General features: G+C 56.2%; 1 protein-coding gene across 1 annotated transcript; it reads right to left on the reverse strand.

Moving 5' to 3' along the window:
• CENATAC (centrosomal AT-AC splicing factor) lies at nt 1-21,748 on the reverse strand. Its single transcript, XM_066606063.1, has 11 exons — nt 21,625-21,748; nt 17,331-17,497; nt 16,012-16,110; nt 13,876-13,942; nt 10,033-10,095; nt 8,754-8,818; nt 6,913-7,024; nt 3,937-3,967; nt 3,479-3,568; nt 2,089-2,221; nt 1-202 (listed from the first exon to the last, which is right to left on the reverse strand). Exons 1-11 carry the CDS (start codon nt 21,742-21,744, stop codon nt 139-141), a joined length of 1,011 nt encoding a protein of 336 aa, XP_066462160.1. The 5' UTR covers nt 21,745-21,748; the 3' UTR covers nt 1-138.
• Nucleotides 21,749-25,788: the final 4,040 nt, after the last annotated feature.

Consider the following 25,788-nt stretch of genomic DNA (forward strand, 5'->3'; position numbering starts at 1 on the left):
TCAGGTCACAAACATTTTATTGATGCGCACAAACCTGGACTTGGGGTTTGCACTCAGGTCACATATTTACAGCATAAATACACTAGGTCTTATACACGGAGGGACTTTACAGACGTCACATGGCCGCGGCGCTGCAGGTTACGGAGGTTCCATCCTTTTTCTCTTTCCACCTTTAGTCCCGGCTTCTTTTTTGTACTGGTGGCTGCAAGAAAAAGAATGCAGATTATGTGGGACGTCCGCCACAAAACAGCCATAATACTGGAGCAAAAACAGGGCACCGCGCCGCTGGGGTCCAATGTAGGACTAGAGCACGGGACTGCGATACAGAACAGGTTTATCTCTGATGCCACGTGTGTCGGCACCATGCAGACATACAAGAATAATACACTCACATGCATATAAATAGAAAAACGTACATGGAGGCGCCCGGCACGCGTCCGTATCACCGCATTGTGGGGAGAAGCTCCTTCCTCAGCGTGAGACTATCATGTGACGTGGCGGTGGAGCGCAGCGCACGGTCCAATGTTTCAATCATCTTTATTAGCCCGTACACACGTACACACACACAGATGTTAGCTCCTAATTATAACCGATGGGTTAATGGAGTGTAAGCATTCACTGATAGAATCTCGTATCCAATCTCCGGGGACAATCAATCAGGCGCACACAATAAACACGATCAGTATCATCTATAAATATAGGAGCCAAACAACGAACTGCAAACAGCTGCTGTCCTTGTAACCTGTGGAACCCATCGGCACCCGGCTATTGCATCACAGGAAGCCTCCTCCCACTCTAAACCACTCAGATGCTGGGGTCAATGCCGATTGTGGCATCTAAGGGGTTAAAAGGCCATAATCGACTGTTCGGGAAGAAGTCTGACAGCAGAGTTCCTGCTCTTCCTAGGAGGGTCGTTTTCCAATGGATCAACCCCTTCCAGCTCCAGGATGTACATTTGCGTCCTGGAGCGTCAGGGTATGTATGCAGAGAGGTCGCGGGACGACCTCTCTTCATACAGTGCGGGCGTCAGCTGTTTATTACAGGTGACACCCGCGGGCAATAGCTGTAATCGGACGTGCGGCTATTAACCCTTTAAATGCCGCTGTCAATTCTGACAGCGGCATTTAAATCCCCAAATGATGTTCAGGGCTCCCGTATGCCCCCCCCCCTCCCCCCCCCCCCGCAGTGAGATCAGGGGAGCTGTGCAGGTGTCATGGCAGCCAGGGGCCTTCTGAAAGGCCGCAGGGTTGTCTCAGCAGACTGCCTATCAAGCTGTTCCCGTAGGGTGGCTTGATAGACTGCCTGTCAAATTGCAGTATGACATAATGCTATAGCATTGCGTCATACTGCAGGAGCGATCAAAGCATTGCGTGTTGTGCTCCTCCGAGGGGGCTTAAAAGAAAAGTGAAAAAAAAAAAATGATTAAAGTTTTAATAATCGTGTAAAGAAAAAAAAAAAAAAAGGAATAAAAGTTTAAATCAGCCCCTTTTGCCATATCTAGAATAAAACAATCCAAATCATAATAAAAATACATATTTGGTATTGCCGCATCCATAAAAGTCCGATCTATCAATATAGTGCATTATTTACCGCAGAGAGTGAATGTCGTCCGAAAAAAATAAAAATGTTATGGCGCACAGAAAATGGCGGCAGAAAACAATAAAAAAAAATTAAATGTCTTTAAAAAAACAAAAAAAAAAAAAACAACTCTACAAGCTTGGTATTGTAGTAATCGTACCAACCCATAGAATAAAGTCATCATGATGCTTTTGTTGCAGTTTGTGCGCCGTAGAAACAAAACGCACTGAAAGATGGCGGAATGTCATTTTTTTTTCATTTTACTCCACTTAGAATTTTTTTGAAGTTTTCCAGTATATTATATGGCACCAATGAAAAATACAACTCGTCCCGCAAAAAACAACTACAACCCTCATACGGCGATGGAGAAACAAAGGAGTTACAATTTTTTTTTAAAGTGGGGAGAAAAAAAACGAAAATGGAAAAAAAAAGGTCCGCATCATTACGGGGTTAATATCATGCATTCCCATTTTAAAAAGTGGGGTTTTGTGGCGCTCATTGCCAACTCACCGTGACTGCCATCTCCTCCCGCTATTCCACACTCTGCCGAAGGATGGAAGCCAGCCCTCATCCGTCGGGGCGCTGTGATCGAAGTTAGCCCCCACTCTGTTTGGAGGAAGCTTCTTCAGGGCCATCTTCTCCTCTGTTGTAAGACACAAGGTAGAGCGTTGGTCATCGCTAATCACCGGAGTGTGCGGATCCTCTACACAACGCTGCGGATTACCACCGTGTACTGATAGTATTGTGCAGTGATGCCAGCGCCACAGGCCTTGCATCTACATCAGGGGCCGGAGCCAACCCGCAGCCGGAGCCAACCCGCAGCCCCGGAGCCAACCCGCAGCCACAGCCAACCCGCAGCCGCGGAGCCAACCCGCAGCCGCGGAGCCAACCTGCAATGCAACACTGCGGCCCCAAACAATCTGGACACGGAAATGCTTGTCCAGGCGATGACTGGCAGGCAGTTTCCATGTCCGATAGAAGAGCTGGCAAGCCGTGACGATGCCTCGTGTAGCCCTCTGCGGGTCCTCCATATATCAGGAGGTTCTCAGCGTGGCCCTTAAGAGGATCCAGGTTACACAAGGCCATCGGTGCACGCAGCCATCATTCAGAATGGAGAGAGCTGCATGCAGGCATGGCCTGCTCTTCTCTGGAGTGCTGAGTGGAGGAGAACGGAGCCCCAATCGCCTGACCGGTGGGAATCCACAAAGGGGAACCGTCTCCTAGCAGTAATTTATGACTTAGACTGTTGATGTAACCCAAGTGTCTCAGATGGGACCAGACCTTAGAGTTATAGGAGCGGTAATACGGCACAGTGGTCCTCGGGCCAGAAAGGTTTCTGCACTTCTGATCTACAGGATATGCTGAAATCAAGACCCGCTGGAGGTACTTGTGCAGTGGAGATGAAAGCCACTGGTTTAGTGGACCTACTAATGACCGTTGTGGCCCTCAGACCAGAAACAAAGATGGCGGCAACCCTTCTCCGACTTCCTGTGTATTAGAAGACACTATACCTGCTGTGATTGGCCAGTGCCGTCCACATGAGCCGTGCCGGACAGTCAGAGCAGCGTGTAATGTCTTAAGACTACTGATAGATACACTACGCAGTCTGCATCAGGTAGTCTGAGGAGCGGCCATCTTTGTTTCCACAGGAGCGGAGGGCGGCTTTCGCCTGGCTGCTTAGTATTCCATGTGGGTGTATCTGGACAATACCAGCCATTGTGAAAGGTCGCCTCACAAGGAGTTATCGCCAGAGGAGGCCACGGCAAGTCTATTGAAGAATGGTCCATGACTTCTGCAGCGCAGAGACCCCGCATGGCTACGTTCTCCAGGGGACGGAGGAAGAACATCCAGACTCCACCGTCATGGAGCCACTTTATAGGCTACTGGCAAGACAACTTACTGTGCTTTAAGAAGTCCTCGATGGACGGTCCAATATCCTGAGGATCTCCAGCGTCGTCTTCATCAGGCGACATCCAGGGAGGGAGCGCACCTGAGGGGGCATCGCAGGTAACAAGTCAGTTGTTCAGCAGTTACAGATACGCTCAGACTTAGAAGGTCTCGGGGTGATTGTGAACGTCTCCACTCACAGGTCTTAGTAACAGAAGAAAACTGGACAGTAACGGCAGGACGATAACGAGCTAAACAGGCAGCGTACTAGTCAACTGTGACCGGACACAAGTCCTGCGGCTCCGTCTCCTGCCTCAAGAGCAGCATTCACACCAGACAAGAATATCCTGCACGCATCTGGTCTCAGAAGATTAGAAGCAAAACCTTCCAAGACTCCGCAGAGCGTGTATGAAGACTGCGCCCACAGCCGCCCCGCGCCCCCGGACCCCCAGTGCAGGTCGGACGGCTCACCTGTGTGGACGTTGCCCTTGTCAGACGCCACCTGAGAAGTAAAGAAGCCGCAATGTCTTAATAAGAAATCATTTATACAGCATATAACATGAGGAGCCGCGGCACCCAGACGGGGAGCCGCGGCACCCAGACGGGGAGCCGCGGCACCCAGACGGGGAGCCGCGGCACCCAGACGGGGAGCCGCGGCACCCAGACGGGGAGCCGCGGCACCCAGACGGGGAGCCGCGGCACCAGACGGGGAGCCGCGGCACCAGACGGGGAGCCGCGGCACCAGACGGGGAGCCGCGGCACCAGACGGGGAGCCGCGGCACCAGACGGGGAGCAGCTCTTACTTAACCCTTTCAGGGCCAGAGAGTTTTTCCTTTCATTTTTTGTCCCCGGCTCAGTTTTTGTGCAGAGCGAGCTGCAGGTATTCGCATCACTTCGGGAAATATATATCCCTTTTATTCACATGGAGTGGGAGCCAGCATTACAAAAGGCCAAAACACACATTATATATATTCATATTTTGGCATCCCATTTTTTTTCTAGTCACGGTGCAGAATAAATATTGTAATAGATTATTTGGCATCACAGTGCTTGTGGACTTGCAATCATTTGATCACTTGTACTATATGCTGCATTACTTCAGTATTACAGTATATAGCAGTTCTTGATGTTGCCATGGGCAGGGTTTGATTGGGCAGGGGGTGCCAATGAGGCGCAGGTAGAGGTCCCCCCTCCTCCCGCTGTTTAGATGTGTGGTCAGCTTTGACTGCAGCATATAAGCAGTTAACAGCTGCGATCTGAGCCAACCCAAAAACAGCCAATGGCCACCAAGTATGGCGTGGACTCCTGAGTCGATGCGCACTTCAGACCGCACAGCGTAAATCTACATTAGATGGTCATGAAGCAGTTAAAGGGGTTGGGGAGAAATGTATTTTCTGCCATTTCCTGATAACACGGAACGAACAGTCGGCCGCAGGCAGGTGGTCCCAGCGATAATCAGTCCTGGCCTTTTACATAGGACTGAGCGTCACTATCAAATGGAGGCGGAGCCTGCGGGGGGGGGGGGGGGGGGGGTCGTTTCCAACCGCCTCCACATTTACAATAGAACAGGCAGTCGTTCAGAAGTGACCAACTGCCTGTTCATACGGCCGTCCAGCCTTCGCTTCTCTGCATCCAGAGAGTGAACAAATTCGTGTTACTCGTAAAGTCGGGTTCAGCGGGCGCCAATCGTGCCGATTCAGGCTGGATGCAAGAAGATGAATGCTTCATCGGCCGTGTTAGGAAAACCCTTACAGCAAAAAGGAAAAGTCCCAGGAAGGACCGAGGCAGAAACATTACCAAGGAGAAAACCCCGATGCTAAAGATTAAATCCCGACCTTCAGAATGAAACTTCACTGCAGACAGAAGTAAAGTAAAGGGGTAATTAATGGGGATCGAGAGGGAATCACAGCAATGAGGGAAAGGAAGGAATTAAGGAGCTGCATCACCAAGAACATCGATATAGGACCGCCACGACGGTGGCAAGAGAGGCTACTAATCTCCGCTGCGGACTAACGGACCTACCAATACTGCTGCCTGCTCATAGAAGCCCCCCACCATGTTTTGCCCTAGACAGGCGTCATCAGGGGATCGGGCCAAGATTAAGAGCACATTGAAATGACTCAACCGAGCATCAAATATGGCGGATCAATCAGCGGCATCGTAGACCAAATAACCAATAGAAACCCAGCGAGATCCTCCAACAGGGTATAAGGGTGCGAGCTGTAAACACTGCAAACCCCCAACATGGGGCGGACGCTCCTCCAATGACGCATGAACGCTGAAGCATGCGCAGTTGTGTAAGAGAAACGGAAGGAGGAAGTTACCTGCACCAAGATGGCGCCACGCATGGGCACTGCCAAAAGGGCAAAGGTAAATAAAGGAGCCAGTCGTCATAGTAACCTAAAAGCCCACAAAACATAATCTAGTGCCACCAAACCTGCCACCTGTAGGCAAGTGTAAAGGCCTTTACCAACATGGCGTCCCACGCGTGGGGATGTGAGACCTTCCAGGTACCATAAGCACGCAGCGACGGGCATGCGCAATAGGTGGAAAGAGCCACTATAAACCGCCAACAGAGAACAAACGGGGTGAAGAGATGGAAGATGTGCGGGCAAAACATACGAAGATCCAACGACTAATACACAAAGCAACGCGCTTCATCCAACAGCCAGCAGACGAGGAACACTTATCCCGAGAGCACCGGGCGCCAAACACCGGGGGAGGCCCAAAACATCAGGGGAAGGTCATGGAGAAGATGGAAGTCTGCAGGTTATATAGAATAAAGGACAGAAATACAGGAGGAGGATCAACACGAGTTCATCCGGGAGGCCCAGGAGTACTACAGACTACTGTCCGACCACAGCTCACCGCACTACACATGTCTAGTGGAGGGACAGTCAGGCCAGGAGTACTACAGAAAAGCATCACGGCCACCAGTGGTCCCCCCCCCCCCCCCCCCCCCAGACCGCAGCCCATAGTAGAGGGACAGTCAGGCCAGGAGTACTACAGACAAGCATCACGGCCACCAGTGGTCCCCCCGGACCGCAGCTCATAGTAGAGGGACAGTCAGGCCAGGAGTACTACAGACAAGCCTCGCGCCCACCAGTGGTCCCCCCGGACGGCAGCTCATAGTAGAGGGCCAGTAGGGCAGGAGTACTACAGACAAGCATCACAGCCACCAGTGGTCCCCCCGGACCGCAGCTCATAGTAGAGGGCCAGTAGGGCAGGAGTACTACAGACAAGCGTCGCGGCCACCAGTGGTCCCCCCGGACCGCAGCTCATAGTAGAGAGGCAGCTGGCCCAGGAGTACTACAGACAGCATCACGGCCACCAGTGGTCCCCCCGGACCGCAGCTCATAGTAGAGGGGCAGTCAGGCCAGGAGACATGAACGCGCCATTTCTGTGAAAGCAGCACAACAATGTGACCCTAACCAACCAATAACTTACCTGCTGACCAATAAAGGTGAGCGGCGGAGCTCCGGCCATGACGAAGGCCTCATGTGGAAGAGTCTGCCGGTTGCTGGGCCCGGGCCCCTCAGAGTCTGCAGGGGAGATTATCCTAGAAACAAGAGAACTTGTAATAAATAGGAAAAAAACTAAAATTATTTTTTTTTAGGTTTTATTTGCAAGACAATCATGAAGAACACGAGAAATCTAAGACGTCCCGCGTCAGAGGCGTCCGCGCCGGCACACGGGGGACACGGTAATCAGCGAAGAGAATCCAAGTGCCATCAGACACTGACAACTGATTTCATACATTCCTTTTCTTCTAACGATAGAAGTTTATCTTCTATTGGCTGCACAAGAATACGGGGGCGGCCATCTTGTCTGAGCGGCAGTTTACAGCCTTCAGAGCTTTACTTTACACCAGCTACATGTACCAATCTGTAGACTGGAGAGGACTCGTCTGTACAGGGAGGGGAGGAGGTGAGCTGTGACTATTGTGAATGGTGGATCCTATGTTATCTATATATAGGTGTCACCTCTCAGTGTAATCCTGCCTGTACAGGGAGGGGAGGAGGTGAGCTGTGACTATTGTGAATGGTGACCCCTGTGTTATCTATATATAGGTGTCTCCTCAGTGTAATCCTGTCTGTACAGGGAGGGGAGGAGGTGAGCTGTGACTATTGTGAACGGTGGCTCCTGTGTTATCTATATATAGGTGTCTCCTCTCAATGTAATCCTGCCTGTACAGGGAGGGGAGGAGGGGAGCTGCGACTATTGTGAATGGTGGCTCCTGTGTTATCTATATATAGGTGTCTGCTCTCAGTGTAATCCTGTCTGTACAGGGAGGGGAGGAGGTGAGCTGTGACTATTGTGAATGGTGGGTCCTATGTTATCTATATATAGGTGTCTCCTCTCAATGTAATCCTGCCTGTACAGGGAGGGGAGGAGGTGAGCTGTGACTATTGTGAATGGTGGCTCCTGTGTTATCTATATATAGGTGTCTCCTCTCAGTGTAATCCTGTCTGTGCAGGGAGGTGAGGAGGTGAGCTGTGACTATTGTGAATGGTGGCTCCTGTGTTTTCTATATATAGGTGTCACCTCTCAGTGTAATCCTGTCTGTACAGGGAGGGGAGGAGGTGAGCTGTGACTATTGTGAATGGTGGCTCCTGTGTTATCTATATATAGGTGTCTCACACGGTTTACGGCATCCATCACCTTGAGGCCGGACGGTTCTCAGAGAAGGTCTCTACAGTCCCGCTGACATTATTGCGTCTGTCTGCAGTTGTGTGAATGAGCCCCTGCTGATCTCTGTCCTATAGAAAGGGCCCCTTCCAGCACGGCTGCAGCCAGTAGTGGTCACACTGCTGAGTTTATGGGGGGTACTTCATACCTGGCTCGCTGTCAGCGGGGGTCTGCGCACACAGAGGACGGTGCATGCTCGCACACTGACTGCAGAGGAGAGTCTGATCCACCAAGTAGGGCGGACAGCAAGGCAAGAACTAAAGCACTACACCCCCTGCAGGAACTGCAGGGCTTCACACTAAAAATGATGAGCCCTCGTACAACCATGGCGAAGGAAAACAAAAAGTGTTATGGTTGTCAGAAGATCAGAAGACGGCATCTATGGGGGGGCGGGGGGGGGGGGGGGGGGCTGGGGGGATCTAAAGGTGGTTCAGGAAAAAAAACAAAACACTACAAACCCCCCCCCGCCGGACAGACAGGCTCTTTACCCCAATTCAGAGCAGTTAGTAGTTTTTGAAAGTCTTTCAGCAGATTATATGATACATCAAGGAGCCCCCAGACGCTGCATCCGGGGGTGCAGAGTCGCCGATCCTCCTCACCTGCCGGGGGGCTGCTGGCTGCTGCTCCGGACCCCGTCGTCCCCTCCAGCGGGCGGCGCTCCAGGCTGGGAGTTATTCAGGAATTGTTAACATGTTCGCAATTATAATTTTAATACTTCTAAAATCACAGGCCACACATGTCTCGGGGTCTCCCAGCCACCCCCCCCCCCCCGACCTCCTCGGGGTCTCCCAGCCACGCCCCCCCCCCCGACCTCCTCGGGGTCTCCCAGCCACGCCCCCCCCCCCGACCTCCTCGGGGGTCTCCCAGCCACCCCCCCCCCCCCCGACCTCCTCGGGGGTCTCCCAGCCACCCCCCCCCCCCCCGACCTCCTCGGGGTCTCCCAGCCACCCCCCCCCCCCCGACCTCCTCGGGGTCTCCCAGCCACCCCCCCCCCCCCCGACCTCCTCGGGGTCTCCCAGCCACCCCCCCCCCCCGACCTCCTCGGGGTCTCCCAGCCACCCCCCCCCCCCCGACCTCCTCGGGGTCTCCCAGCCACCCCCCCCCCCCCCGACCTCCTCGGGGTCTCCCAGCCACCCCCCCCCCCCCCGACCTCCTCGGGGTCTCCCAGCCACCCCCCCCCCCCCCCGACCTCCTCGGGGTCTCCCAGCCACCCCCTGCAGAACTGAAACCGTGGTTCAGCAGAAAACTGAAAGATGGGCACATTTAGACAACGATTATCGCCTAAAAGCCGTCCTTTGAGCAATAATCATTGTGACTAAATGGGGCTTAAGACCCCCAAAAATGCAATAAAAAAGATAAATAAGACGATTGAGAAGCCGTATGTACCGGACAATGGGACAAATCCCTACGGCCGCCAGACACGACGCCCCGCATGCAGAAATATAATAAAGAGCCTCCCACAAGAGGGAGAAGGGGTATTCCTGTACAACGAGGTCATCGGCCCCCCGCACAGATCAGTGGAGATCCAACTGCTTGGACCCCCCACACAGCCTGACAATAGGGGTCCTGTGTACCCCCAAATGAAGGCAGCATCAGCCACAAATGTGTGGGGCGGCTCCATTCATTTAGGGGTCCATGGGACTTGTGGATTGTGGGGTCCCAGCGCTCAGATGGCGATCCCGTACCCCGTGGGGAGGCCTTCATTGTACTGAATACCCCTGCAACGCCTCCCATCAGCCGTCCACCAGGGGGAGACACAGAATGTGGAGGAAGTTGAAGCGGTCAGAAGGGGCGGAGTCTACGTGTCCCGCATGTGATCAGTAATGGTGACGCCGCCTGGTGGTGTGGATACGCTTCTGGGGCTCTCGGGACACAAACCTCTAGGATGGTCCGCAACATCTCCATCCTGGACTGTTCAGCCTCCCGTATCTGACCGGCGACCTGCGGAGAGAAGACAGGCGGCTCAGTCCTTCCGCAGTTCCTAGAATGTTCCTTAACCCCTCGATGCATCAAGGTTGGTATAGAGGGGATCCAAAGCCAATCGAGCTCCATACAGGGCAGGTGCTTTAACAGCTGACACCAGCGAGCAATAGCTGCAAGGAGCGCTCATACTAATCCTTGCCATTAACCCTTTAAATGCCGTTAGTTCTGAAAACAACATGACAACGCACCAATCAGAGTTCAGGGGTCCCGAAAGGCCTCGCGATGTACCGTTCTGTTGTCATGGCAACCCAAAGCCTTGTGACGGCCCTCAGGGCTGCCAGGTAAATCTGCCTATTAACCCCTTAGTGACCGCCAATATGCCTTTTGATCGCAGGGAGCAGTGTGGGTGTCATGGCAGCCGGGGGCCTCCTGAAAGGCCTTAGGGCTGTCCTGGAAGCCATCACCATGGGGTGACCTGATAGGCTGCCAGCCCGATAGCAGCATGATGTAATGCTATAGCATTACATCATACTGCAGGAGCGATCAAAAGATCACTAGTTGTTACCCTAGAGAAAGGAAGGGTGGGAGGGGGGGGGGGGCGCATAAAAAATAAATAAATAAATAAATAAAAAAATAAAAAAAATAGGAAAAAGAAAATCAATAAAAGTTTACTAATTAGTAATTGAAAGTAATAAAAGTTTAAAAACAAACACCCTCTTGCCATATTTATAATAAAATAGTCTAAATAAAACAAAAATACACATTTGGTATCGCTGCGTCCATAAAAGTCCGACCTATCAAAAAGTGCATTATTTACCGCGTACGGTGAACGGCGCCAGAAAAAAAAATGACAGAAATGCACTTTTTTGGTCACCCTGACCCCAAGAGAAAAAACGCTTAAAAGCTGTATGTATTCCAAAATGAAGCCAACGGAAACTACGGGACGTCCCGCAAAAAATGAGCCGCGCACAACTATGTGGGCGCAGAAATAAAAAAGTTATTGCGCACAAGATGGCGGCAGAAAATAATGTAAAAAAATTCAATGTCTGAAATAAAATTACAAGAAGCAGCAGATAAACAGCCGGCGAAGCAAAAGGCAAGAATCTCTGAAATTACTTAGAGTCCCGGCAGTACACCCACCCCGCCGACGAGGTCCCGCTCCACAGACCAGCCCTTGGGGTGTGGAGGGAGGTGGAGACGCTGCAGCGATACCCAGACATAATACCGAGCTCCGCCTCTGGAATAACCCTGGACTCACCGCCCTACAGTCAGTCCCAGACCCCCAATATTGGATGGCCCAGGGGGTACATATACATAGATGGGATACTCCCTACATTCACAGAGCTACGCCACAGGCCGCAGGCCGCAGTCCCCGCATCTCCAACTAGTCCGATTCTTTCAGCTAAGACACGCTTTAAACTCCCAATTCCCGCCCGCCTCAACACATATCTAAGTTCCCTACAATTGGCATCCTCAAGTCTCAGGGCCCCAGGGGGCCAATCTCGGCCCTATACACACATCTGCTTTCGGCTAAAATAGCCCTTAACCCGCCTTTAGCATACGACAAATGGAAACCAGTTATCCCATCCCTCACACCCGAGGAGCGGCAGGACATCTCACAATCCCACTTGGCAGTTTCCCCCGCCGTAAACAAATTAATCCAACTATACATAACGCACCAGGCCTACCGTACCCCTAGCCGTCTATACAGAATGGGCACCGCACCCTCAAATGCCTGCCACAGATGCCGCCAACCAGAGGCGAACGTCTGGCACTTGATATGGGAATGCCCCCCAATTAATGAGTACTGGTCGGAAATTACGGACCTCATAAACGCACTACTACCTCCCCCACTGGCTATTGACCTGGACCCCAGGGTGGCGCTGTTTGGCCTACTGGGGGAGGAGGTGTGGCCACACCACACCCGCCCCTTTCTCGAAAAGGCGCTGTTCTTGGCCCGCAAGATAATAGCCATGAAGTGGATGGCTGTGGAAGCTCCCTCAATCCTACACTGGACCCAACTGGTAAACACCGTAACCTCCTACGAGAAGATCATCTACCAAAACCGAGGATGCCCAGCCAAATGTAGGAAAATAGGGGGGATGTGGATTGACTCCCACTCTACCTTACATATGGAATGAGGCTCGAGGCCCGACTTACACCCCCCCCCAGACATCCCCCCTCCCCCCCCACCCCCACCCCCACCCAGACAAGTGTCAGCAGACCTGCACTTCAGTCCTATTAAAACCGAAATAAATCAGAGCAGAACCGGTTTGGAAAAAAGTTGTAAAGTTTATTGTTGCCGTTACCCAAGGAGTGCAGCAACAAGATTACATGGATTCAATTATAACGGAGAATGTATGTATGATAATGACCCCTAACGAAGTCGGCTTTATTCTGTATTCGGCAATGACTTTTCTCTTTTAAAATAAAACCAATTAAAAAAAAAAAAAAAAAAAAATGACAAGAAGTGCAGCGAAAAGAAAAAGAAGAGTTTGGCCTCGCAGTCATCGCACCGACCCGTAGGATAAAGTCAGCAGGTCGCTTTTGTTGCAGTTTGTGCGCCGTAGGAACAAGACGCACCCAAAGATGGCGAGATGTCGGTTTACATTTTTCTCCACTTAGAATTTTTAAAAAGTTTTTCAGTCCATTATAAGGTAGATTATACGGCACCAGTGAAAAGTACAACCCGTCCCGCAAAAACAACAAGCCCTCATACAGCGACGGCTAAATAAAGGAGGAGGGGGGGGGGGGGGGGGGAGAGGGACAAACAAATGGAAAACCCGAAAAAAACTTTAGTCACTAAGGGGTTAAGATGGGCATGTGACAGCAGAATTACATATATGAGAAATCCCTCACTGACTGACTCACTGACTGAGGGATTTCTCATATATACCGCATCTTCAAGTCCCCCATGGGGGCTAAAGAATACATTAAAAAGCAAAAAAAAAAAGGAAAACTTCCATTACCGTATATACCGGCGTATAAGACGACTTTTGAACCCCGAAAAATCTGCTCTGAAGTCAGGGGTCGTCTTATACGCCGGTAATACAAAAAAAAAAAAGTGTAAAAAAAAAAATCATTACTCACCTCCCCCGGCGTTCTGTCGCGCTCCGGCAGGATGTCGCTCGCTCCTCGTCCCCGGCGCAGCATTGCTTTCTGAATGCGGGGCTTGAAATCCCCGCCTCCAGAAAGCTAATACACGCCGTCAGCCAGTTACAGCCATTCAATGACAGCATTGAATAGTGTGATTGGCTGAAGCCACGTGTGTTTTAGCCAATCACAGCCATTCAATGATGTCATTGAATGGCTGTAACTGGCTGACGGCGTGTATTAGCTTTCTGGAGGCGGGGATTTCAAGCCCCCACATTCAGAAAGCAATGCTGCGCCGGGGACGAGGAGCGAGCGACATCCTGCCGGAGCGCGACAGCATGCCGGGGGAGGTGAGTAATGATTTTTTTTTTTCTCCACTGTATTACCGGCGTATAAGGTGAAAGTTGGGGGGGTCGTCTTATACGCCGGTATATACGGTATTTTATTTTTTTTCTACCCATTAGAGTTTTTACTAAAAGTTAAGAAAAAAACCTAAAGATAAAAAAAATTAATAATCAATTTTGTATCTTACCGCAATCGCACTGACCCGCAGAACGTTGCCATAGAGCAGTAGAGCAGCGCCCGACCGCCGACAACATACAGAAGGGTCCGTGTGGCTCGCAGGCGTTTGGAGCCTCCTCACGGACGCAGCTGTGTGAATACGGCTTATTCACATTGCAGCAGTCCGCATCCTCTCCGACTTACCTGCTTTATGAGGGCGTCTTCTGTCTCCTCGTAGTTTTCCAAGGCCTTGGTGACGGAGGACTTGAACCTACCAACAGAGAAACAGCGTTCGTCATCTCTGTACCTCAGACTCAATTAGCCAAACCCGGAGAAAGTTCCCGACTGTGGCCCTCGAGGGCCGATATATGTTACCCTGATGGCACTGAGTATGGAGCGGTCCATACCACCCTCTCATGCTCTAGGCCAGGGCTTACAGGGATGTAAAGGGGGTAGACAAGGACTTGACTGCTGATCACCTTCCCCCAGGATGGGTCATCAGTAGGTGATCAGCGGGAATTCTTCACTCGGAATTCCCACTGCTGAACTAATCACCGGGCGGCGCTGCCCGTATCGCAGTCTGCAACAACCCAATCCAATCACCAAATAAACGTAAAGATGTTTTTTTTTTTTTTTTTTCCCTGTTCCGTCTTGATTTGTGTGTTGTTTTTTGTCAGTGTAAACCAATGTCTTTTAAATAATTTAATAAACGTTATTAATTTTTATCTATATCTGTGAAGGGTTTCAAAATTACATATAGATTCTCATACCACTGTGACTTCTTGCAAATCAATGCAGCGCTCAATAAACTAATGACAGCCATCAAATTGGTTTATTGAGTGCTGCATTGATTGTCTGAGCACGACTCATGAACCAATCAGAGCCATTGCTTCCTGGAGGCGGGATTTATGAATCCAATAACCAAGCCGTGATCTTCTGTGGGCGGCTGAGGACTGCAAGAAGTGCGTTGGAGCCCCGGAGAGCAGCGAGAAGACCCGGACGGAGCCAGCTAGGTAATAGATTCCTTTATATAAGCTAGGGCTTATATTTCAGGCCTCTCGAAAAATCGGGATAGGACTTTTTTTCGGGGCAGCAGGGTAGTTTTAGGGTGTGAATATTTATGCAAACACATTTTTTTTTTCCAACCCTAAAAGACTTCAATTTGTCTTCAATAGAATTGTGCAGCTAACGGGTCAGACGGGAGGCAGGAAGAAATCGGAAGTCATTCATCTTGGTCAGATTTTTATAACATGACCTGCATATTACTGGGGTGTTCGTGAGACGGATACGCCTCCATGTTCTATGAGCGGCCATTCTCCTGTCTTATAAGCATCTTCTCTGCCATTTTTCATTATATTCAATTTTCCTTCTTGACAAATTATAGACAATAGTTATTTAATAAGCCTTGAGCGAGCGATTAAGGCCAAAGCTCCATGAAGATGGCTATGTGGCATTTAGAGTGGCCGGCGGGTCACACTGACATGTTCCCAGCTGTTCACAGACATGCTCTAAATGATTTATTGCTTACATTCACTGTACTCGTTTTCCAAGAAGTTAATCACGTGTGACAGTTTCTGCGCATTTGCTAGTTCAGATGCTGAATTCCTTATCTTGCATATTCATATTTTGTTTGTTTCTATTGATCAATAGTAATACGTGAATTATAATATATTTGAGTTATTGTAATTGAATAATGTGCCCCTAAAAAAACAGTTTCCTGTCAATCAATAAACAGATAACCTTGTATTCTAAGTGTTGTTGTGGTGAGTGTTAGGGTGAATGCACACGGCTGGGTCAGATTCAGACAGATTCTCGCAGCGGGATGTGACCCGTGCCCCTGCAGTGACCTCCCGCCTACCTGTCCGCCGTCTTCTCTCTCTGCTCTGCAATGTGCCGGCTGGCGCACAGCTGCACATGTACAGTGCAGTACTGGCGCGTCAGCAATGACACGGCAGTGCCAGCTTCTGTGAGCCTAAATAGGAGAGGCTAGGATTTTGTTAGCGCACGAATCAAAATGGCATCTGTCTGCATAGACCAATGCAATCCTATGGCAGCATGCAACGGCGGAAAGTAGGCGTGAAATTTCAACCCATGTGAATTCAGCCTCAATCTCCTGAGCTCAGCTTACCTCTAATTAACAATTTGGAACCCAAAACATATTGTATAGCAAATATTGATTTTTGCACCAACAGAATTTATATCTGCGGCAAGAAGAGAACTCCGACAACCCTCCTACTCAAAGCAAACTGTTAATACGGCCAATTTACTGACACCCAAATGATGCAATACCGAAACCATCTGAAAGGTGTCCGGAACCGCCCCCCTGCCGGCAGCACTCACCGCTCATATTCATCCTGGGTGATAACGAACCGCGCCTTCAGCTTGGCCTCCGCGTGATGCGCCCACCAGTACTTGTCCACCGCTTTACTGTGTTCCGGTCTGCGGAGGGAATGCTCACATATTAAAGCCCACGTTCCCCGTTCCCCACGAGCTGCAGGCCCGGACCGCCTCTCAGACCAGCGCATTTCACCTCCATATTCAATACGTGTTTTGTGGCCCCGAGCGGATTAGAACCTAGGAGCATTTACATTGACGACAGGCACCGAGGGCTGCGGCATTCGCTACTTCCATGGTGACTGAAGTCCACGGATACGTCCGGCGCCGTGATGTTTCCCCCAACGCACCGAGCCATTTCAGCGGGGGCTTTAATCTACATCAGAGCGGCCATCTTCCTTTTTTGAGACGTGTGAAAAGCATTCACACATTAACGCAAAACTGAACCTGAAGTGATGCAGACGGTCGCCGTGACTCCCCGGCGCTGCGCTCAGCCGCTCACTAGCGCCTCCGATCGGTTTATACGATAGAATCGCCGCAGTTTTCCATGGTAATTTCTGCCTCAAAAAAAGGGTCCCAATAGAGCGCGATCCGCCGCCGGTCTACAGGTACAATTCACACCGTCAGCGAGCAAAACCTGCCGCTCCTAACTTGGTTCTGTACTACCGCCAGGAGTCCGCCTCCGCCCGCAGCTCTCCCTGCTCGGGACCCCCTCTTGTCCTGTGCTACATTTCTGAGGGTTACCCACATCACCATTTTCCAAGATGGCGGCTTCCTACCTGCTACTACGGGACCAGAAGCCGATATCCAGCCTGTCGGGGCGAAGAGCAGAGGTCTTGGGGGAGGGGCGCTGTAAATGTGGGGTCTCAGACGAAACTTCACGTATTTGTCAATAAAAGTGTAAAACCTGTGAATGCTTCTAACTGTACTTCAGTAACCATAGAAACCGCCGACTACGGCTTCACACGGCGCGATCCTCACCAAGATACGGGCGTTACACTAATAGGAACTCCACTCTCCTGAAGGGGGCGGTCCACAGGAGCGACCACCGTGCCCGAGCGTCCTGCGTGCCGCACAGCGCTGCTCACATCGCTTCCACGCCCAAAGATCGGACGCCGCCATTTATTATTCTTATAGATCTACATCGCTCGTGTCGGACCCCCTAAGGAGAACGGCGCTCATATCCGTGCGGCCCGCCCGCGTGACCCTGGCGCAACACAGCTTTGTCAGTCTGAAGACCCCCGCCCACGGCTGTACGGTGTGTTTGGGGGTCTTCAGAGTGTCAGATCCCCTCAGGTATACAGAACCCGCGCAGCAGCACCTACCTGTACAGGTGCGCCAGCATGCCCCCGAACACAACCGCTACGTTGCCGTCACTCGTGTGCCTCTGTACTTCTTCCTGGCAGCAGTGGCACCAGAACTTCTGCTCGTGCTCCCGGGGGTCAAACTTTACGACTGAGGCAGCTTTAATCATCTTCCGTGCGGCGGCGACCTAGCAGAGAGACGGACACAGAAGATATGAATGTACGGCGCCGCTGTGGACACCAAGCAAGAAGAGCGCAACCACCATGTGATCAGTCATGGAGGCGCTGCTTTATACGTCCCCGGAGGCAGCCGCGCCAACAGTGCAGCTGGAGGGAGGCGACCGCAGAGCCTCGCCCGCTTGGGAACACTTCAGAGCCGCCACCATTTTTAGAGGCTGCTTTCTGCTGAGCTCTGTGCGCTAGAAACATGTGATAGTCCGTGTGCAAACCAGGGAGGGAGCAGCTGCGGGGCAGGGGGAGAAGCTGCGGAGGGGGCAGCAGTTGAAGAGTTCCTGTAAGCTCGCGCTCTGTCGGCTCCTCCAATATAGCGCTATGGGGTGGGCCTCAGCCGCCAGAAGGAGCCAAAGCTGTACAATGGGCACAAGCGCCGCAGTGTGAGAGTGCAGGTAGTCGAGGGATGGACTGAAGGGGCTTAGATGGGGGCCACGAAGCAGGCGGCAGTCCAGGCGGGACAGGAGGGGGGGGGGGGGGGCCACGGAGGAGGCGGCAGTCCAGGCGGGACAGGAGGGGGGGGGGGGGCCACGGAGGAGGCGGCAGTCCAGGCGGGACAGGAGGAGGGGGGGGGGCCACAAAGGAGGCGGCAGTTCAGGCGGGACAGAGGGGGAGGGGGGCCCACGAAGGAGGCGGCAGTCCAGGCGGGACAGGAAGGGGGGGGGCCCACGAAGGAGGCGGCAGTCCAGGCGGGACAGGAGGGGGGGGGCCACGGAGGAGGCGGCAGTCCAGGCGGGACAGGAGGAGGGGGGGGGGGGCCACAAAGGAGGCGGCAGTTCAGGCGGGACAGAGGGGGAGGGGGGCCCACGAAGGAGGCGGCAGTCCAGGCGGGACAGGAAGGGGGGGGGCCCACGAAGGAGGCGGCAGTCCAGGCGGGACAGGAAGGGGGGGGGGGCCCACGAAGGAGGCGGCAGTCCAGGCGGGACAGGAGGGGGGGGGGGGCCCACGAAGGAGGCGGCAGTCCAGGCGGGACAGGAGGGGGGGGGGGGGCCACGAAGGAGGCGGCAGTCCAGGCGGGACAGGAGGGGGGGGGGGCCACGGAGGAGGCGGCAGTCCAGGCGGGACAGGAGGAGGGGGGGGGCCACAAAGGAGGCGGCAGTTCAGGCGGGACAGAGGGGGAGGGGGGCCCACGAAGGAGGCGGCAGTCCAGGCGGGACAGGAAGGGGGGGGGCCCACGAAGGAGGCGGCAGTCCAGGCGGGACAGGAGGGGGGGGGCCACGGAGGAGGCGGCAGTCCAGGCGGGACAGGAGGAGGGGGGGGGGGGCCACAAAGGAGGCGGCAGTTCAGGCGGGACAGGAGGGGGGGGGGGGCCACGAAGGAGGCAGCAGTCCAGGGGGGGGGGCCCACGAAGGAGGCGGCAGTCCAGGAGGGGGGGGGGGCCACGAAGGAGGCGGCAGTCCAGGCGGGACAGGAAGGGGGGGGCCCACGAAGGAGGCGGCAGTCCAGGCGGGACAGGAGGGGGGGGGCCACGGAGGAGGCGGCAGTCCAGGCGGGACAGGAGGAGGGGGGGGGGCCACAAAGGAGGCGGCAGTTCAGGCGGGACAGGAGGGGGGGGGGGCCCACGAAGGAGGCGGCAGTCCAGGCGGGACAGGAGGGGGGGGGGGGCCACGAAGGAGGCGGCAGTCCAGGCGGGACAGGATGGGGGGGGGGGCCGCGGAGGAGGCTGCAGTCCAGGCGGGACAGGATGGGGGGGGGGGGGCCACGGAGGAGGCTGCAGTCCAGGCGGGACAGGATGGGGGGGGGCCACGGAGGAGGCTGCAGTCCAGGCGGGACAGGATGGGGGGGGGGCCACGGAGGAGGCTGCAGTCCAGGCGGGACAGGATGGGGGGGGGGCCACGGAGGAGGCTGCAGTCCAGGCGGGACAGGATGGGGGGGGGGCCACGGAGGAGGCTGCAGTCCAGGCGGGACAGGATGGGGGGGGGGCCACGGAGGAGGCTGCAGTCCAGGCGGGACAGGATGGGGGGGGGCCACAGAGGAGGCTGCAGTCCAGGCGGGACAGGATGGGGGGGGGGCCACAGAGGAGGCTGCAGTCCAGGCGGGACAGGATGGGGGGGGCCACGGAGGAGGCTGCAGTCCAGGTGGGACAGGATGGGGGGGGGGCCACGGAGGAGGCTGCAGTCCAGGTGGGACAGGATGGGGGGGGGGCCACGGAGGAGGCTGCAGTCCAGGCGGGACAGGATGGGGGGGGGGGGCCACGGAGGAGGCTGCAGTCCAGGCGGGACAGGATGGGGGGGGGGGCCACGGAGGAGGCTGCAGTCCAGGCGGGACAGGAGGGGGGGGGGCCCACGAAGGAGGCGGCAGTCCAGGCGGGACAGGAGGGGGGGGGGGGGGCCCACGAAGGAGGCGGCAGTCCAGGCGGGACAGGATGGGGGGGCCGCGGAGGAGGCTGCAGTCCAGGCGGGACAGGATGGGGGGGGGGCCACGGAGGAGGCTGCAGTCCAGGCGGGACAGGATGGGGGGGGGGCCACGGAGGAGGCTGCAGTCCAGGCGGGACAGGATGGGGGGGGGGCCACGGAGGAGGCTGCAGTCCAGGCGGGACAGGATGGGGGGGGGGCCACGGAGGAGGCTGCAGTCCAGGCGGGACAGGATGGGGGGGGCCACGGAGGAGGCTGCAGTCCAGGCGGGACAGGATGGGGGGGGGCCACGGAGGAGGCTGCAGTCCAGGCGGGACAGGATGGGGGGGGGCCACGGAGGAGGCTGCAGTCCAGGCGGGACAGGATGGGGGGTGGCCACGGAGGAGGCTGCAGTCCAGGCGGGACAGGATGGGGGGGGGGGGGGCCACAGAGGAGGCTGCAGTCCAGGCGGGACAGGATGGGGGGGGCCACGGAGGAGGCTGCAGTCCAGGCGGGACAGGATGGGGGGGGGGGGGCCACGGAGGAGGCTGCAGTCCAGGCGGGACAGGATGGGGGGGGGGGCCACGGAGGAGGCTGCAGTCCAGGCGGGACAGGATGGGGGGGGCCACGGAGGAGGCTGCAGTCCAGGCGGGACAGGATGGGGGGGGGCCACGGAGGAGGCTGCAGTCCAGGCGGGACAGGATGGGGGGGGGGGCCACGGAGGAGGCGGCAGTCCAGGCGGGACAGGATGGGGGGCCACGGAGGAGGCGGCAGTCCAGGCGGGACAGGATGGGGGGCCACGGAGGAGGCGGCAGTCCAGGCGGGACAGGATGGGGGGCCACGGAGGAGGCGGCAGTCCAGGCGGGACAGGATGGGGGGCCACGGAGGAGGCGGCAGTCCAGGTGGGACAGGATGGGGGGCCACGGAGGAGGCGGCAGTCCAGGTGGGACAGGATGGGGGGCCACGGAGGACGCGGCAGTCCAGGTGGGACAGGATGGGGGGCCACGGAGGACGCGGCAGTCCAGGCGATAATGTGTTAAAACAAAGAAAAACACCAGAATAAAAAAAGCGATCAAAACCTCTAATGTGATCCAAAACACTCGCTGCGGACGGACGGCGGCATCAGCGGAAGAAGAGCGCTATGGAGGCGGGGAGAAAAGAAAGCTGCGGCATTAAGGGGTTAAAGGGGGGAATCCCACCAAAATAAGTTAGCGGGGATCCCTTACTGGTCAGCGGCCTGCCCCCACCCCCCTCATACCAAGAGCAGCTGAAGGGGGGGGGGGAAGCAGTCATTTCAATGGGACTGCTGGAAATTCATGAGTTCCAGCGCTCGGCCGTCCCCGGGGTCCCACGGGAATGAAGGAAGCGTCAACGCGCAGCCGGCGACCCTCCTCATTCAGGGCCACGGCAAGCTGATATATAGATTTTATTTGGGGAAGGAGGGAGGGGGTGTAAGGAACTACACGAATCGCAGACAATCACCCCTGGAAGCCAATCACTGCCCAGCTCTCTTCTTGCGGCAGCCAATCACTGCCCAGCTCTCTTCTTGCGGCAGCCAATCACTGCCCAGCTCTCTTCTTGCGGCAGCCAATCACTGCCCAGCTCTCATTTCACATTCTATGCTTACAGAATGAAAGCTGCACTGTGATTGGTTGCTAGGGGCAACGATGTGAGTTCTTCTGTAACCTGATTGGTTATAATGATTTGTTCTAGCCCCTCCCCCGGCCTGTACCACTGCCTGCAAGCATTACCTTCTCACCGAACGCCCCGAGCACACTCTCCAGCCGCTGCCGGTGTCCCTTCTCGTAGACGTGCTTCTTCCTGCTGGAGAACACCGTCCTGCGGCACACCGAGCACTCGTACGGCGCCATCTTCCCGGACGCATATTAACACATTCTGCCGCAGTTCTCCAGCGCGGCCGATTCACCCAATCAGCTGGCTGGAATCGGCACCACGTGACTACACAGCGTGCACGCGGATTGCCTGCAGCAGCCGTGTGCACTACACACTCCACTTAAGCAGCACGGGGTTAGGTATAGGGTTAGGGTTAACTAAACCTAACCCCAACCCTAAACCTAACCCTAAACCCTAACCCCCATGACCGCGAGCCGACCTCCATCACCGCAGGCAGACCCCCATGACTGCGAGCCGACCCCCATCACCGCAGGCAGACCCCCATGACTGCGAGCCGACCCCCATCACCGCAGGCGGACCCCCATGACTGTGAGCTGACCCCCGTCAAAGCGGGCGGACCCCCGGGGGCTCCGCCCACATCTCGCTGCAGTGGGGTTTTTACCCAAAGGCGCCTCTTGTGGCGTTTCTGAATCCGTGGCTTTTAGCCAAAAAACGTCCACCATGAAATGTTAGCTTCAGAATTGCGCGGCCAGCGCTGCTCTTCATGTCGCTGCACCTCTGCGGCGCCCCCTCCCGCTCACGGTCCGCAGGTTTTTCTCGTGTTTCTCCACGTTCTCTGTAGGAAGATGCTGAAGAAAATGTCGTCACTAGAAAAAGACAAAATCTGAAGGAATCCGGAATCTGTTGTTTTGCCTGAAGAATGGCGCTTGGCCCCGCCCCCGGGCGAAGCTCCGCTCCGTGGCAGGATGTTTTTGTGCTTTTTGCTGGCTGTTATGTTTTGTGTGGCGGACCCCCACGGGACCCTCAGCTGTAAGCGGGCGGCTCTGCTGTCTTCTGTGACGGAGGGATAGCGATTCTCGGCACGGATGAGACCTGCAGAACGGCGCCGCGTGATTGTGACGCCGGGCGCCACAGATGTCTTTACTCCTTTAGCGCTAGTAAAACCTGTGTCTGCAGCGCGGCGTTCTGCGGGCCGCCGCCGCGCACAAGTGTCATCTCATTGCATAATCCGCAGCGCATGGAGTGGATGAAGGGACGCGGCCTCGCACTGCGCTCATGGAGTGGATGAAGGGACGCGGCCTCGCACTGCGCTCATGGAGTGGATGAAGGGACGGGCCTCGCACTGCGCTCATGGAGTGGATGAAGGAACGCGGGCTCGCACTGCGCTCATAGAGTGGATGAAGGGAAGCGGCCTCGCACTGCGCTCATAGAGTGGATGAAGGGAAGCGGCCTCGCACTGCGCTCATGGAGTGGATGAAGGTACGCGGCCTCGCACTGCGCTCATGGAGTGGATGAAGGGACGCGGCCTCGCACTGCGCTCATGGAGTGGATGAAGGGATGCGGCCTCGCACCGCCCTCATGGAGTGGATGAAGGGATGCGGCCTCGCACCGCGCTCATGGAGTGGATGAAGGGACGCGGCCTCGCACCGCGCTCATGGAGTGGATGAAGGGACGCGGCCTCGCACTGCGCTCATGGAGTGGATGAAGGGACGCGGCCTCGCACTGCGCTCATGGAGTGGATGAAGGGACGCGGCCTCGCACTGCGCTCATAGAGTGGATGAAGGGAAGCGGCCTCGCACTGCGCTCATAGAGTGGATGAAGGGAAGCGGCCTCGCACTGCGCTCATGGAGTGGATGAAGGTACGCGGCCTCGCACTGCGCTCATGGAGTGGATGAAGGGACGCGGCCTCGCACTGCGCTCATGGAGTGGATGAAGGGATGCGGCCTCGCACCGCCCTCATGGAGTGGATGAAGGGATGCGGCCTCGCACCGCGCTCATGGAGTGGATGAAGGGACGCGGCCTCGCACCGCGCTTATGGAGTGGATGAAGGGACGCGGCCTCGCACCGCGCTCATGGAGTGGATGAAGGGACGCGGCCTCGAACTGCGCTCATGGAGTGGATGAAGGGACGCGGCCTCGCACTGCGCTCATGGAGTGGATGAAGGGACGCGGCCTCGCACTGCGCTCATGGAGTGGATGAAGGGACGCGGCCTCGCACTGCACTCATGGAGTGGATGAAGGGACGCGGCCTCGCACTGCGCTCATGGAGTGGATGAAGGGACGCGGCCTCGAACTGCGCTCATGGAGTGGATGAAGGGACGCGGCCTCGCACTGCGCTCATGGAGTGGATGAAGGGACGCGGCCTCGCACTGCGCTCATGGAGTGGATGAAGGGACGCGGCCTCGCACTGCACTCATGGAGTGGATGAAGGGACGCGGCCTCGCACTGCGCTCATGGAGTGGATGAAGGGACGCGGCCTCGCACTGCGCTCATGGAGTGGATGAAGGACACGGCCTCGCACCGCGCTCATGGAGTGGATGAAGGACGCGGCCTCGCACTGCGCTCATGGAGTGGATGAAGACGCGGCCTCGCACCGCGCTCATGGAGTGGATGAAGGGACGCGGCCTCGCACTGCGCTCATGGAGAGGATGAAGGGACGCGGCCTCGCACTGCGCTCATGGAGAGGATGAAGGGACGCGGCCTCGCACTGCGCTCATGGAGTGGATGAAGGGATGCGGCCTCGCACCGCGCTCATGGAGTGGATGAAGGGACGCGGCCTCGCACTGCGCTCATGGAGTGGATGAAGGGATGCGGCCTCGCACCGCGCTCATGGAGTGGATGAAGGGATGCGGCCTCGCACCGCGCTCATGGAGTGGATGAAGGGACGCGGCCTCGCACCGTGCTTATGGAGTGGATGAAGGGATGCGGCCTCGCACCGCGCTCATGGAGTGGATGAAGGGACGCGGCCTCGCACCGCGCTCATGGAGTGGATGAAGGGACGCGGCCTCGCACCGCGCTCATGGAGTGAATGAAGGGACGCGGCCTCGCACTGCGCTCATGGAGTGGATGAAGGGACGCGGCCTCGCACTGCGCTCATGGAGTGGATGAAGGGACGCGGCCTGGCACCGCGCTCGTGGAGTGGATGAAGGGACGCGGCCTCGCACTGCGCTCATGGAGTGGATGAAGGGACGCGGCCTCGCACTGCGCTCATGGAGTGGATGAAGGGACGCGGCCTCGCACTGCGCTCATGGAGTGGATGAAGGGACGGGCCTCGCACTGCGCTCATGGAGTGGATGAAGGGACGGGCCTCGCACTGCGCTCATGGAGTGGATGAAGGAACACGGGCTCGCACTGCGCTCATAGAGTGGATGAAGGGAAGCGGCCTCGCACCGCGCTCATAGAGTGGATGAAGGGAAGCGGCCTCGCACTGCGCTCATGGAGTGGATGAAGGGACGCGGCCTCGCACTGCGCTCATGGAGTGGATGAAGGGACGCGGCCTCGCACTGCGCTCATGGAGTGGATGAAGGGACGCGGCCTCGCACTGCGCTCATGGAGTGGATGAAGGGACGCGGCCTCGCACTGCGCTCATGGAGTGGATGAAGGACACGGCCTCGCACCGCGCTCATGGAGTGGATGAAGGACGCGGCCTCGCACTGCGCTCATGGAGTGGATGAAGACGCGGCCTCGCACCGCGCTCATGGAGTGGATGAAGGGACGCGGCCTCGCACTGCGCTCATGGAGAGGATGAAGGGACGCGGCCTCGCACTGCGCTCATGGAGAGGATGAAGGGACGCGGCCTCGCACTGCGCTCATGGAGTGGATGAAGGGATGCGGCCTCGCACCGCGCTCATGGAGTGGATGAAGGGACGCGGCCTCGCACTGCGCTCATGGAGTGGATGAAGGGATGCGGCCTCGCACCGCGCTCATGGAGTGGATGAAGGGATGCGGCCTCGCACCGCGCTCATGGAGTGGATGAAGGGACGCGGCCTCGCACCGTGCTTATGGAGTGGATGAAGGGATGCGGCCTCGCACCGCGCTCATGGAGTGGATGAAGGGACGCGGCCTCGCACCGCGCTCATGGAGTGGATGAAGGGACGCGGCCTCGCACCGCGCTCATGGAGTGAATGAAGGGACGCGGCCTCGCACTGCGCTCATGGAGTGGATGAAGGGACGCGGCCTCGCACTGCGCTCATGGAGTGGATGAAGGGACGCGGCCTGGCACCGCGCTCGTGGAGTGGATGAAGGGACGCGGCCTCGCACTGCGCTCATGGAGTGGATGAA

This window comes from Eleutherodactylus coqui, chromosome 6, assembly GCF_035609145.1.
Source record: "Eleutherodactylus coqui strain aEleCoq1 chromosome 6, aEleCoq1.hap1, whole genome shotgun sequence".
NCBI lineage: Eukaryota > Metazoa > Chordata > Amphibia > Anura > Eleutherodactylidae > Eleutherodactylus > Eleutherodactylus coqui.

Excerpts from the sequence above, each read along its gene's own strand:
- CENATAC (XM_066606063.1), bottom strand. The coding sequence starts at position 21,744 with ATGGCGCCGTACGAGTGCTCGGTGTGCCGCAGGACGGTGTTCTCCAGC. Across the intron at positions 3,968-6,912 it reads TCACCTTTATTGGTCAGCAG|GTGGCGTCTGACAAGGGCAA; the intron begins GTAAGTTATTGG and ends TTTACTTCTCAG. Across the intron at positions 203-2,088 it reads GGGAGGAGATGGCAGTCACG|CCACCAGTACAAAAAAGAAG; the intron begins GTGAGTTGGCAA and ends TTTTTCTTGCAG.